The sequence below is a fragment of the Erythrolamprus reginae genome, chromosome 1 (genome assembly GCF_031021105.1).
Source record: "Erythrolamprus reginae isolate rEryReg1 chromosome 1, rEryReg1.hap1, whole genome shotgun sequence".
Classification (NCBI taxonomy): Eukaryota; Metazoa; Chordata; class Lepidosauria; order Squamata; family Dipsadidae; genus Erythrolamprus; species Erythrolamprus reginae.
In genome coordinates, this window is record NC_091950.1 from 280,413,031 (window position 1) to 280,426,534 (window position 13,504).

The 13,504-nt window shown below is 34.2% G+C and overlaps 1 protein-coding gene across 1 annotated transcript in view; it reads left to right on the plus strand.

Annotated features, from left to right (window-relative positions):
* The window catches only part of SENP6 (SUMO specific peptidase 6), a 71,231-nt gene extending 59,592 nt beyond the window's left edge, over nucleotides 1–11,639 (plus strand). The window contains exons 19-23 of the mRNA XM_070733081.1: nucleotides 1,236–1,339; nucleotides 6,534–6,622; nucleotides 7,888–7,956; nucleotides 8,557–8,707; nucleotides 9,397–11,639. Of these exons, the coding sequence (XP_070589182.1) occupies nucleotides 1,236–1,339; nucleotides 6,534–6,622; nucleotides 7,888–7,956; nucleotides 8,557–8,707; nucleotides 9,397–9,594 (611 nt within the window). The 3' untranslated portion in view covers nucleotides 9,595–11,639. The remainder of the gene's footprint in view (nucleotides 1–1,235; nucleotides 1,340–6,533; nucleotides 6,623–7,887; nucleotides 7,957–8,556; nucleotides 8,708–9,396) is intronic.
* The last annotated feature ends 1,865 nt before the right edge of the window (nucleotides 11,640–13,504 follow it).

The window sequence follows — 13,504 nt, forward strand, 5'->3', positions numbered from 1 at the left end:
GTGATGAGGGCACGAGTGACTGAAAAGTGACTCCCGGCCCAGGCAAACACTCCCCACGCCACAGCTGAAAGATGGTTCTCTAATGTGAGTTGTGGATCGAGGAGGACGCCCAAGTTGCGTACCCTCTCTGAGGAGGGGCAGTAATCCCCCCCCCAAGGGTAAAGAGCCATGTTCTTTATGATTACTGAGATATTTTATGGGATTGGATAGTACTGTCCCTCCCAGTGACTTTTGTAACCAATCTCTCCCATCTTTCCCAACTTCTCCAGTTCTGTTACCTTGGCCATAAAGGAGCCTTTCTAAGAACTAGGAAGTCATTGCATCATGTATGTATGATGCATCATGTACGACTTCTATCCAGATTCTGTCCAAAATCGTATAAATTGATAAAAGTTCACAAAATAGTCTTGCAAATTACTATATGCATATAGGGTTTTATTAGGAAGAGAGAGGGTCTAAAATCCTGACCAACTTGCTTATTCCCAAACTTATTTGGAATCTTAATTTGTTAGTTTGTTTCATTGCAATGCATAATAAAATATATGGCAACATATGAAAGAAAAGTAAAAGCTGCTTAGTCTTGATCAATATATAAACATGAACTTAATATATCCTCTTTGGAGCTTGTTAGTGTCTAGTGTGACATGGAGGCTTGTAGACACAAATAGGACTTGTATAGGCTAAATGTGTTTTCCTGTTTTCGCGTTATAGGTAATAAGAGTTATAAACAGTCAAACCATTCCTGGTGTCTGAATTCTAGATGTTAATAAAAAAGTATATTTGTTCATATAGAATACATGGAAAATTTTCAGAATTCTTTTCACAAGTGACCTTTCACATATTGAACTATTCTGTGCTGTTCTCTCCATTTAAATATAGCTAGTGGTGATAATATTTCTTCTTTTTTGAGAATTTGTTTTCTTGAAATATCGAACATTAAGGATGGAATTTATAATTGAAGCTGCAACCTGGTAGCTATTTACTTGGGTGTTAAATTACCATAAATTGCAAGAATCTAGGTTCCCAATAGTTATGGGTAAGGTTGCTCAAGTTAATGGTTAATGATATTTAAATTTGTCAAAACAAAGCTAAATCTTTTTAAAGAAGAATAATTTATGTTAAAAAAAAATAAGTACTATTCCTTTGCTGATTTAACTTCTTTTGGCCTAGTTATGATAACCTTTCTTTATGTTCTTTTCTTTATATTGTTTTGTTAATCTTCATGATTAATACAGATGGTTTACAGAAAATCAGGCTAAATTATAGTGAAAAATCATCCGACAGCAATAAACTAAATGAAGATGAGCTCATAGATTTTTCGGAAGACCAAGATAACCAGGTAAAACATCTAAAATAACATGCTTAGGTAACTCTCATTTTTGTATACAGAGTATGCTTTTCCAACGATGTTTTAAAAACAGTGAAAACAAATAGAAGTATAGTATGGTATAGTATGGTACAAGTAGAATGAGTGTTGTAATCATTTTTGAACAGCTTGTTAAAATAATTGTATTTTAAAATATTGTTTCTTGTGGCATAGGTAAGGTTAATATGATTTCAGTTTGTGAATTTGAGAGATGTACGCCAGGACATTAAATGAGCTTGCAGTAATTGGCTGGTTCAAATATGATGCTAGGCCATAAAATGGTTTGCTTGATTTGGAGTTATTGTGTTGTATATAGCCATATTAGGTACTGGTAGCTGTCATTGGGAAACTTTATGAATTGAAGGCAGGAACCAAGGTATGAAACAGTTGTGTAAATACAGAACAGATGTCAGCCTACAAAGATGGGAGAAATTATTAAGAATCCATTGTTTTGAAAAGGCAGGAGAAAAAAGCCTAGGGTTTAACTTATGATCTGAGGGAGGGAGAGAGAAAGAGTGACAGAGAGACTGAGACTACTAGGCAAAGAGATTTGAATTTAAAGTAGGCTGATCTTCTGCGCCTGTATGATTTTTAAATATCTACAATAAAAGTGTCTGATAAACATAATGTATTTACAACCCTTTGCTATTAGTTAGTGAGTGCAATATGTCAGGTTTCTGGATGGTGATAATGGTACACTGATGAATCTTGTATGAAATCTCAAAGAAGCCAGTATTCTCAGTTTAGGAACATTTGTTTAAGGATTGTTCAAAGTTATGATGGTGCTGAAATAAGTGACTTATGAAGGGGCCTTACACGTAAAACCATTGAAGCTTCCCCAAGGTCACATGATCAAAATTGTGGCATTTGGTAACTGGAATGTGTTGCAGGGTCCCATTTGCAACCTTCCTAAGGGAATTCCAACAAATAAAATCAATGGGGAAGCCAGATTTTCTTAATAAAAATTTGATTCACTTAATGACCATGGAGAAAAAGTCATGAAATCAAGCATGACTTGCTGAACGGCCCCATCGCTTAGTGACTGAAGTATCAGTCCCAATTGTGCTAATAAGTCAAGGACCATCTGTAATGAATTACTCCATAAACCATGGTAAAACAAGCTATAAATCAGCAAATAGACAGGTGCTTTTATCACTGTTTTAAAATAAAGTAGCAAGGTAACAATTTATATTGTGTTTTATTTTTTTAAATACAGTTCATTGGTGGAAATATAAGGATTTGTGTGTGCACGCATGCGCACAAGCACATGCAAGCATGCTTAGAAATTTTTTTCCTGTATCTGCTATATGTTAATTAAAAATATTACAGTCTTCTCTCAGCTCTTCTCTGGATGGCACTTTCATAATCATATTCCCAGTATTATCCACTAGAAGGCAAGCTTTACCCATTTTTCTGATCAAAAGACTGTATTCCGTAAAGACAAACTACTAGACAGTTGTTGTTATCAAGAGAAAGTTAGGATTACTTTTAAGATTTGATTTTATTACATTTCTTCAAGTTTGCTAGATATGATTTTTCCCCCCTGTTCATGTAGGCTATTGACTGTTACTCTTGGGTAGCAGCTGCCTTGTTCATATCAGTTTTCACAAAGATACAAAGAAAAGGAATTTTCTGTTTTTTTTCTTTGAGGAAACTCCACAATACAGGGTCTAGGCATATTCTGTACAACAAAGAGGTAAGGAAGTATAGGCAGTATGACATCAATCTGCAGAAAGGCAGCAAGTATCTCAGATCCCTTTGGTTTGGTATTTTCTAAGGAAATATAGCAGTGACTTTTGCATATATTTCCCTAGCGCATCCAGAAAGCAGATGTTACGTTTTAGCTAAACTGTGTTCACCATTTACATTTTGTCAACCATATCACTAACAAGAGAAATACTGCAAAATTAATCACCTTTTAAAAATATTTTAATTTACACACACATACCATTAATGTAATGATGCCTTACTGCAATGTTAGGTGTTAATAGCTATCCAGCTGCTCAGTTTTATCTGTAAGAATAATTATAATAATGTACAAGATAGTGGTAGTAATAGCCCCAAAAGCTTCTTGGATTTGGTTGTAGTCTACTGTTGAATACTTAAATTAAGTATTTGGAAAAGGAATTTAGTTGTAAGTAATTTGAATTCATTTTCTCAGTTGTCTTTCTCACAGCTTGGTTTGCTTTATAAAAACATTTAAGTAATTGTACAAAGTTTCATTTTGCATTACCAAAGTCTACAAATCAAACTGTATTATACCACTGTCTGTTTGGCTATTTTAGTTTAAGAAGTCAAGTTTTGTTTCAATATTAATTGTTTTAAATATCAAAGAGTTTAATTTTGAAGCTCACAATTGAAATCAAAGAATGCTTCAATATCCTGGACAGAAAATTATAATTGTTTGACTTTTAGTGTTTTAAATTATCTGTATAGTCTGTATAGTCTGGAGGACAGAAGGAAAAGGGGGGACATGATCGAAACATTTAAATATGTTAAAGGGTTAAATAAGGTTCAGGAGGGAAGTGTTTTTAATAGGAAAGTGAACACAAGAACAAGGGGACACAATCTGAAGTTAGTTGGGGGAAAGATCAAAAGCAACGTGAGGAAATATTATTTCACTGAAAGAGTAGTAGATCCTTAGAACAAACTTCCAGCAGACGTGGTTGGTAAATCCACAGTAACTGAATTTAAACATGCCTGGGATAAACATATATCCATCCTAAGATAAAATACAGGAAATAGTATAAGGGCAGACTAGATGGACCATGAGGTCTTTTTCTGCCGCCAGTCTTCTATGTTTCGATGATTCTACTTTTTAAAAATGAAATTCACTAATAGTTTGAAACATCAGATCTTTTAAGGAAAAATTAATCCAGTAAAATAAAATCCAGCGACCACCTTATACAAATGTAAGCAAAAGGCCAGCTCCATCTATAATTGCCTCTGTAGGGTGGAAATTGTCATCTAGATTATTTTTAATTTTATTTATTTAATTTATATGTTGCCCAACTTCCGAAGAACTTTGGGCAGCTTAACAACAGAATAAAATATTAAAAACATCTTAAGCATTAAAACAATTAAAACCCATACATATATTCCATGCCCGGATCTCGCCGATTACAGCCATGAATGAAACAGACCCAGGCCTGACAGAAAAGCCAGGTCTTAACTGTTTTTTGGAAGGCCAATAGGGTGGGGGCAGTCCTGACCTTTGGAGGTAACTGGTTCCAGAGATCAGGGGCAGCCACAGAGAAGGCCCTCCCCTGCGGGCCTGCCAGCCGACACTGCTTAGCTGATGGGACCTGGAGGAGATCAACTCTGTGGGATCTCACCGGTCGCAGGGAGTTGTGTGGCAGAAAGCATTCTCAAAGATAACCTGGCCCTGAGCCATGTAGGGCTTCAAAGGTAATGACCAACACCTTGAATTGTGCCCGGAGACCAATGTGGAACTAGTGCAGCTTGAGGAGGATTCGTGTAATGTGGGTGTACCTAGGTGCATTCTGGACCAGTTGTACTCTCCAAGCACTCTTCGAGGGTAGCCCCATAGAGAGCATGTTGCAATAATCTAACCGTGAGGTGACAAGAGCATGATTGACCGAGAGGAGTGCCTCTGGATTCAGGTAGCGTCACAGTTGTTAGACTAGATGAACTTGTATAAAGATCCCTCTAGCAACAGCTGTCAAATCTTGATCTAGTTTTAGTTGTGAGTCTAGGAGGACCCCCAAATTTTGAACCCCTTCTGAGGAAGACAATCCCCCAGGACCTACTATTGTACTGGCTAGATTGGAAACTGACTGAAAAAGGGAAAGTCACTCATAAGCCATGAAATAGCCAATGGGGTGTTTCAAATAATACTATTCAAAGCAGCCACGTTTTGTTTCATGTTTGGACAAAAACAACAAATTTGGTTTCATGCTTATTCCCCCACCTCTCAAACCATCAATTTCGTAGTTGGAGTGTTTCAAGACAATCTATGTCCCAGCTATTCTGTATTACATTGATCATGTTAATTTCTACAACCAAATTAGCTGACTGATGAAATAAATGTGCAATGTTGATTTACATCCAGTCTCTTTAATTAGAAAGAGTCATTCTTCTGAAAGGAAGAAATCAATTTTTGAGCTGTGCAAGTATTATTTTATAATAATCATATTTATGTGTACCTCCAAACAATAGATGTAAGCCACCCAGAATTGTTTTGTCCAATTAATTAAAATAAATAATTGATATTTGTATGAGCCAAAGACGAGGGCTAATTCAGATGTTTTTTGCCACTCTAATTGGACCAATGGGGAGAAAGTGGCTGTGGAGTTGTATGCATGCCTTCTAAATGCTGAAAAAGACTGGAAGAGGTATCTCTTACAGGATTGTAAAGTTAATTCTGTACTATCATATAATTTTTAAATTAGAGTTTAATCATGGATATGAAGAAATATGAATTTTGATAAACACTGATTCCAGGATTAGTTTTTGAGGTGCAAATTGATATGTCCCCAAAGACTTCTTTAAATTACTTGGTAGAATCCTATGTGTATTGGGAGATGGCATTTCAGCAGAGTGTTTGAATACCTTAAATGAACTTTTGGCTTATTTTTTTAACATCAAAAAGCGAAAACAGTTCTTTAAAAAAGCTTTCTATTAATGAAATAAGTATTTCCATGGTAAGAAATTCATTATGGAAATTAAAGACTGATCAGCTTTTGATGACTGATATGTTACAATTATTAACAGTATTAAAATTTAGAAGATGATAAATATACTGGGTTATACTGTTTCATAATCCTCCAGTGTAGCTTTTAGAGAAATGGGGAGGAAGCAGATATCAGGCTTACAGAATCTACATTATTTGTATTAGCAACTTGAGATTCTTCTTTTAGAGCAGATGCAAAAGACATAGAATGGAATATGGTAAATGAATTCAGTAATTTGTTTTCAATAAAGTATCAGAAGTAAATGGAGATTACCATGCACATCCATTTCTGATTACCACAAACTTTTTAAATCTCAAAGATATATTTGGAAGGTAGAATAGTTCAACATTTAATTGCTACTGTTGATAAAGTTTGTGGAAATTGAAGTTATGCTTATGTACTTCAAATCATGTAGTAGATCCCTTTTTTTCTTTGATTTTATACATTACATTAAAATAGTTTTTTTCCCCTAGGAGAATAGTAGCGATGATGATGGGCTTGCTGATGATAACTGTAATTCAGAATTAGGACAATGGCATCTAAAGCCAACTATATGCAAACAGTAAGTTTTAAAGTAAGATATTTATAACTTGTATACATCTTCAGATAAGCTATAATGATGCAATGCCATCCTGAAAATCATTTAAAAATTAGCTGTTTATCATTTTTAAAATACTTTCTAATTTATTATAGGTAGTTCTTGACCTATGTTGCTTGAATTTATGTTGCTAAGTGAGACATTTGTTAAGTGAATCACTGCTGCTGTCTAGTTAGTATTATAGTTGTTAATTGAATCTGCCTTCCCCATTGACTTTGCTTGTCAGAAGGTTACAAAAGGTGATCACATGATCCTGGAACCATCATAAATATGAGTTAGTTGCCAAACATCTGAATTTTGATCATATGATCTTGGGGATGCCACAATGGTTCAAAATGCGAAAAAATGTCATAAATCACTATTTTCAATGCTGTTGTAACTTCAGATGGATGCTAAATAAACTTTTGTCAGTAGACGATTAGTAGAGGACTACTAATTATTATCTTTCAACATCTTTTTTTGAATATTAGACTGAAAGTGAAACTGGACCAACTATCTGTTTTTCTTAACAGAAAACCTTCACTAAATCTCATGATTCAGTAGCGAAGCCTGGATCCAATTGTAGTCTTCTGAGGAATAATAATCTAAGTTCTCTGACAAGTTTGATTAACTGTGTCCATTGCAAAAACGTTCTTCATCAAATTGACCTAAATTCAGAAAAACAGACAGAATTGATTATTACTTTATAAGACATGAATTATGTTTACTGTGAGACTACTATTATGTCTTTAAGATAGACCTTGGCCCAAGTTGATTCTGAGAGGTGGTTGTTCTTGCTCCCTGACTGACATCTAAAAATGACTGATCCATGAAGAGCTTAATAAGTAGTCATAAGCTCTAGCAGAGTCTCTTGCTTTATAGGGAAGAATGTGAAATGTAGCCTTTTTCTAATTTTGTTCAAATCACTGAACAAGTTAAAAAAATATTTTTAAACTATCAGAGGTCCCAATAATGTGTATTATTTCAGAGCTATTTTAGATGTACCCATTTTTGTTCTATTTGGACCTGTTTTTTGTAACAAAGATTCCTACTCAGTATTTAATTTAATCAAAGGCTAAATCTAGTTATACATCACCATGCAATTTTTGCAAACTTCATATTTGGATGAAAACAAAACAGAGTACCATATTTTATTCATAATGTGAATATCTGTATCTTCATACCTGTAACCAAAATGATCTAATGTGACAGTATAGCAAAGAAGTAAAAATATACTCTATCTTTTTTAGGCCTTGCATTCTGCTGATGGATTCACTAAGAGGCCCTTCCCGATCAAATGTGGTCAGAACACTAAGGGAGTAAGTAATTAATCTCTATAATATTAAACTGTCTTCCCGTTGTGGCCTGTTGTTTGCAGGCCCCTCCAGCAGCCAAATCAGAAGAGGAGGCGGCGGCATGGGAGTTAGGGTCAGCATCAGGGCAACCTGGGAGCTCCAAAGGGGAAAAGGCAATGGAACTGGCAGAGGGAGACAAAGGCAGAGCCTGGGCCATTTGCCAGCCCTCAGATGGAGAGTCAACAGCCCCCAGTGTGGAGGTGATTGATGAAGAAGAGGAGGAACAGCTGGGTCCAGTGCCTGACATGTGGCTGCCCAGAAGGCAGAGAAGATGAAAGCAATGGAAAGCCATGGGACGATTCTGGGGAAGAAAGCCATGGCTGCTAGCGAGGCCCCACCCTAGCTCTGGGGATAAAAGGCAAGTGGTAGAGATGAATAGATGTGGCAGACAACTATTCATCTTCCACTGGACAGTCTTGGTGCTGGGGCTGCTGCCATTCCTAGTAAAGGAATCTTTTGAGTTCATGTCCAAGGATTGTGTTTAGGGAGCTGGGTCAGAACATTCCATATTAGAATGCTCAATAAAAATGGTGGTCTCATGCTTGTTTGATATTTGTGTTGCAGGTATTTGGAAGTGGAATGGGAAGTAAGGAAAGGGAGTAGACGAAGTTTCTCCAAAGATGTCATGAAAGGCTCAAACCCCAAAGTGCCACAACAGAACAATTTCAGTGATTGTGGAGTTTATGTATTACAGTATGTGGAGAGCTTTTTTGAGGTGAATTTCTTGGTTGTTGAAATGTTATGTTAGGATTTTTGTTCTAAAAAAAGGGTTTAAAAAAGTTATTCAATTTGGTTTTGGTATTTCATTTGCTTTACATATTTTATATGTTACGTTGTTTAAAAATGGCAAGTAATTGTTAAAATTACACACAGACATGTATAATTAGTACAGTATAAACTCTGAATAAAATAGATACAGTAATGTCTGTCCAGACAGTGGAAGAGTATTGGTTTATTAATAGTGTTTCTTTAATAATAGAACTGTACAGATGCATTCTCTATTTGTTTCATGCTTTGCCTATTGCTTCTAAAGAATCATGTTTGTGGGTGTAGAGTGACTTAAAAGCTTGTTTTCTAGAACTCTCATAGAAGGGTAGGCAGGTAATCCCCAGAAAGGGAGAAAAATATGAAAATATTATCTTAGCTGTAGCTTTGTAGGAAGACATCTTAATAGTCTTGACTGTTGAGTAAGACTATTATGCAATGCTGATTAGGGAGAGAGCTGGATCCACAGAAAGACGCCATCATTAAAACTTTATAAATGTGCATGAAGGATTGGGAAAAGTTTCAAATGTAACGTTGACAAGATTTTTAACTCCTAATGTTGCAGAACTTTGTACAATGTTATTATGTAGAAATTCCATGTAGACGCTATTGTAAACCTATCTGTTTGGTTTCTCCTAGACTCCTATTCTAAGCTTTGAACTACCAATGAATCTAACAGACTGGTTTCCACGTCCAAGAATGAAAACAAAACGAGAAGAAATAAAAAGCATAATCCTGAATCTACAAGAACAGCAAAACAAAGAAAAGAAGGGGCAGAAAGACAGTAATCTATCAGAGAAATATTTTCAGGAAAGGACAGAATTTACCAGCAGCTGAATATTTTCTCATTTGTTAGTCACACATCAATTTTTTTTAAAGGGAAAAAAACCACCCTGAAATATACTTTACCAAAATAAAAGACTTCTAGTATTATCAGTAAGTAACTTACTGTTGAGGTATAAATCCAATTCCAATGTATTAAGTAGAATAATCTGTATATATGTTGATTAGGCCAACTTTTTTCAACCTTTGTAATTATGTTTTTCACTACTTAGGAAACCTTTGTTATGTGTTTCTGTTTATAGAACTTAATAGCAAATTCTAGACACAAAACAAATAAATAAAATATTTATAGGATAAATTGGTTAACTTTTTCTGTGTTAAGTAAAATTATCATTGAATATTTCCCAGTAAGACTTCTATATTGCATGGGGAATGCTTATGTAGAAAAGTAATCAATTTCATATTTTAATTTACAATTGTCATTACAAGATGCTTCAGAAATGTGCAAAAACAAATTAAGAATATGTCAAAATGCATTGTGTTTCCAAGATGAGTGGTTTGCATTTAAAATTCAAGTGCAGGCATTCAGCAACAAATACATCAGATACTGGGAGAAGTAACTTCACTAGTACTTAGGAAATGCTGCTTTCTGATTGCAATTCTTACTCAAGCAGTATTTAATAGGGTCTCAAAGGTTGGCTTGAGTAGTTCTGCTAGATCCTCCTTTATTATTTTATGTGGTGCCTGAATGTTGTTTAAATGTATTTTCACAATCCTTTCATTATAAAATTGTATTTTTGGTAAATGTAGCAGCAAATTGCCCACCTAAAATTTTCTGCCAGAATTCTGAATGTTGCATTCATATGTGCTTTATCTATCTGAACTTTTTTTAATGTATGAGTACTATTTTTTGTAACGCACAGAAAAACCAAAATATTGCTAGACGTCATTGCTTGCTTGCTTCTTACATAACTAGAAGTATCTAATAATTTTAAGTCATCTTGTTGGCGTTATTTCCATGATGTAATTAGATTTTTAAATTGTGTCAAAAGACAATAACCCTTCTTCTACCAACCTCTCAAAATCCAAAAGGAAACAACTAGGTCCTACTACATTTTTAAAATACTCACATGATATTGTCCTCAAATGAGGGAACTGAAACACTTTTGCAAATATGTTTGTTGAATAATGCCTTTGTTAAAAAGAAATTCTTCTTGTTGGGAAGGATGATGCCTTTGATGTAAAAAATGAAAAATATTGTAGATGAAATAGGCAATATTGCCATTGCAACATACAATCCTTTATACCCTTTTCACAGTAGAACATTCTATGGAGAAAATATTATATTTGCACCCAATTTTTACTATTATTATGTTGATGTCACCTACACAATAGTCATGTTTTATACAGGATCAGAGATTGCTTTGCCAAAGAAAAACTCTGAAGAATACATCGCTTTGGTCTCTTGCCCTGCGTTTACCATGTTTAAATCCTATAGACTTCAGTGTAACAATAATAGGATTGTAACTTAGTAGCAAAGCTTTCCATGTTTTCCTTCATAAATTATTTTAATAGATGCACAATAATAGGGCTCTCATGACACTATCAGTATTAAAACAAATAAATTGAGATTATTTATTTCTACAAATTAACATAAAATCAATTCTTGGTATTAAGAAAGAAAAACAAACATTTTCCAGTCGATGTCTAAAATTTGTCCCAGTAGCAGTAGAAAAGAGAAGCAAGAATAAACAAGGGGTTGACAATAAATGTAATTTACTTTTCTTTTTAGTGTTACTTGAACACATTGTAGGGAAATTTTACATAGCAAAATGCACATTCTCGTGCAAGATTATTTGTTGCAATATTTGGATCTATATGAAATTAGATTTTGCTTTTGTTTTTAATAGGTTGTGTGGCCTATCCTAGTTTTTATTTGTTTGGTTCTGTTCCTGAGAATGGCCTGGAGTTTGTATTCCTTTTCAAGATGTGAAGAATGCAATGTTTCTCTCTTAATATTATGGTAAAGGATCATTCATGCAGCAAGCTACTAAACATGTTGACAAAGATTTATTTTTTTAATAAAATATTGAAAACAATTGGAATGACCATGAGTATTTGTAATACATATTTTAGGTACATATAAGTGTGTTCTTAATAACAGTCTTTAAAAGTAATCTAAATTCAGATATTATTTACACTGTTTTAGAGCTCTGTTTTTTCTTCTCATTTTAAAATTTACTTATGGTAGAATACATTCATTATACTTACAAAATTAGATAATTTTAAATTTAAAAACATTGGGCTGTTTTTGTTCTTTTCCCCTAATACCTTCAGATTTCATCTCTTTCCTCCATCTTCACTTTTTTGCAATCATATGGAAGCTTATTTGGGAGCAAGGTTTGTTAAATATTAGTAAGCCTTCTGAATAGATTCATTTGATTGCTATTCTTGCTTAAAGGTTACCGTATATTTGTATGATGGTGCAAGGGCACAGTTCAGTTCACTAAAAGGAATATGAATAAATGAATGTTTAGACAATGATATCAAGTGGCAGGCTAATTAGATATATATCTTGTATAAGTTTTCATGCTGGATAGAATAGCAGTCAAGAATTCTTATAAAAGTTTTAGGTTACTTAGCATGAAAAATGTATGACTCTCTGGTAAACATTTGCTGGCAGCAGATGCAGAGATGACATTTAATATTCCCTTGTGGTATTCTTTAATTTTCTTGCTAAGGGATTGCTAGCTCACATGGATGGGATATTAAGGGAGTGTTCTAAATCTAGAATATGTTATCCCAGCGTACCAGGAGTTTATTTTTTTCTTGCTTAGATGTATCTTTCTACCTAATAATTCATTATTTTCAAAGGAGAAAAAAATACTTCAGATTTATACAATAACATACCGTCTCGTAAAAGTTGTCTAGTGCTATATAAAAAGACTTAAAGCAATATTTCCAGTATTTTCTTTTTCAGTATCTAATTCCATATTTTTCATTTTCCATATTCATTTACTACTGGGATTTTGCAAGCTGAATGTTGTTGCTTCGTTCTCAAAAGATTATCCATTAAAGCATAGGGGGAGGGAATAATGTGATGTACGTTATTTTAAATTTATCAATTTCAAATACAGAGTTTGCAGTCTCAAATCTGCTTATAGAATGTGTGGAGGAAGTTGACCCTGCTGTACCAATTTATTTCACTCACACCTGCTTGCTTTCGTTATGCAGTCAGCTTTGAGACAGGAAGCATATAAAGAATGTCATGCTTACATAATGAAGCAGTATAATCCAATAATATTCTTATCCTATTTTTACAGATGATCATCAAAATGAAGCTTTTTTTTTAACTCATCTGTGACTTCCCATGGTTGAGCTGGTTCTACACTGTGTTAGCAGCTCTTCAAGCAAAATACTAGCTTTTTTTCAGGAAATCTAATTTTATTGAATTGCTAATCTTGCTCTATTGTTCTTTTCCAGCAGGAAAGACCAAGAGCTATGTTTCACTCCTGGCATTTTTTCTGTGTTAAATCTTTACTATCGGCACGCTTATTGCTAATGACTTTGAAAAAGCTATCTACTCTTTCCCACCAGTTTGTCTTATTCTAAGGTTGCTGTTTAGTCATGTGTGTTTAAAGTACTTCTCAGCAAAATAGAATTGACTCTCTTCAGTCATTCTTTCAAATTACAGCATCTGATAGTTCAGCAGTACACATTTTTACTTGGTTAAACCTTGTCAAGTTCAAAGAAATGTATTCTCAGCATGTGTAAGATTTCAACCTTTTTTTTTCTCCTTAGGAATTGACCCAATAGTGATGTCAAACTTAATTTTTATACATTAAATTCTTGATATGCAATTAAGTAAATGTGGACTTTCTGCTACAATGTTAGGAATTCATTCAAGTAGCAATTTCTATAATAAATGATCCTCAACTGTGGTCTTGTCCAGAAAGCAGAGCTT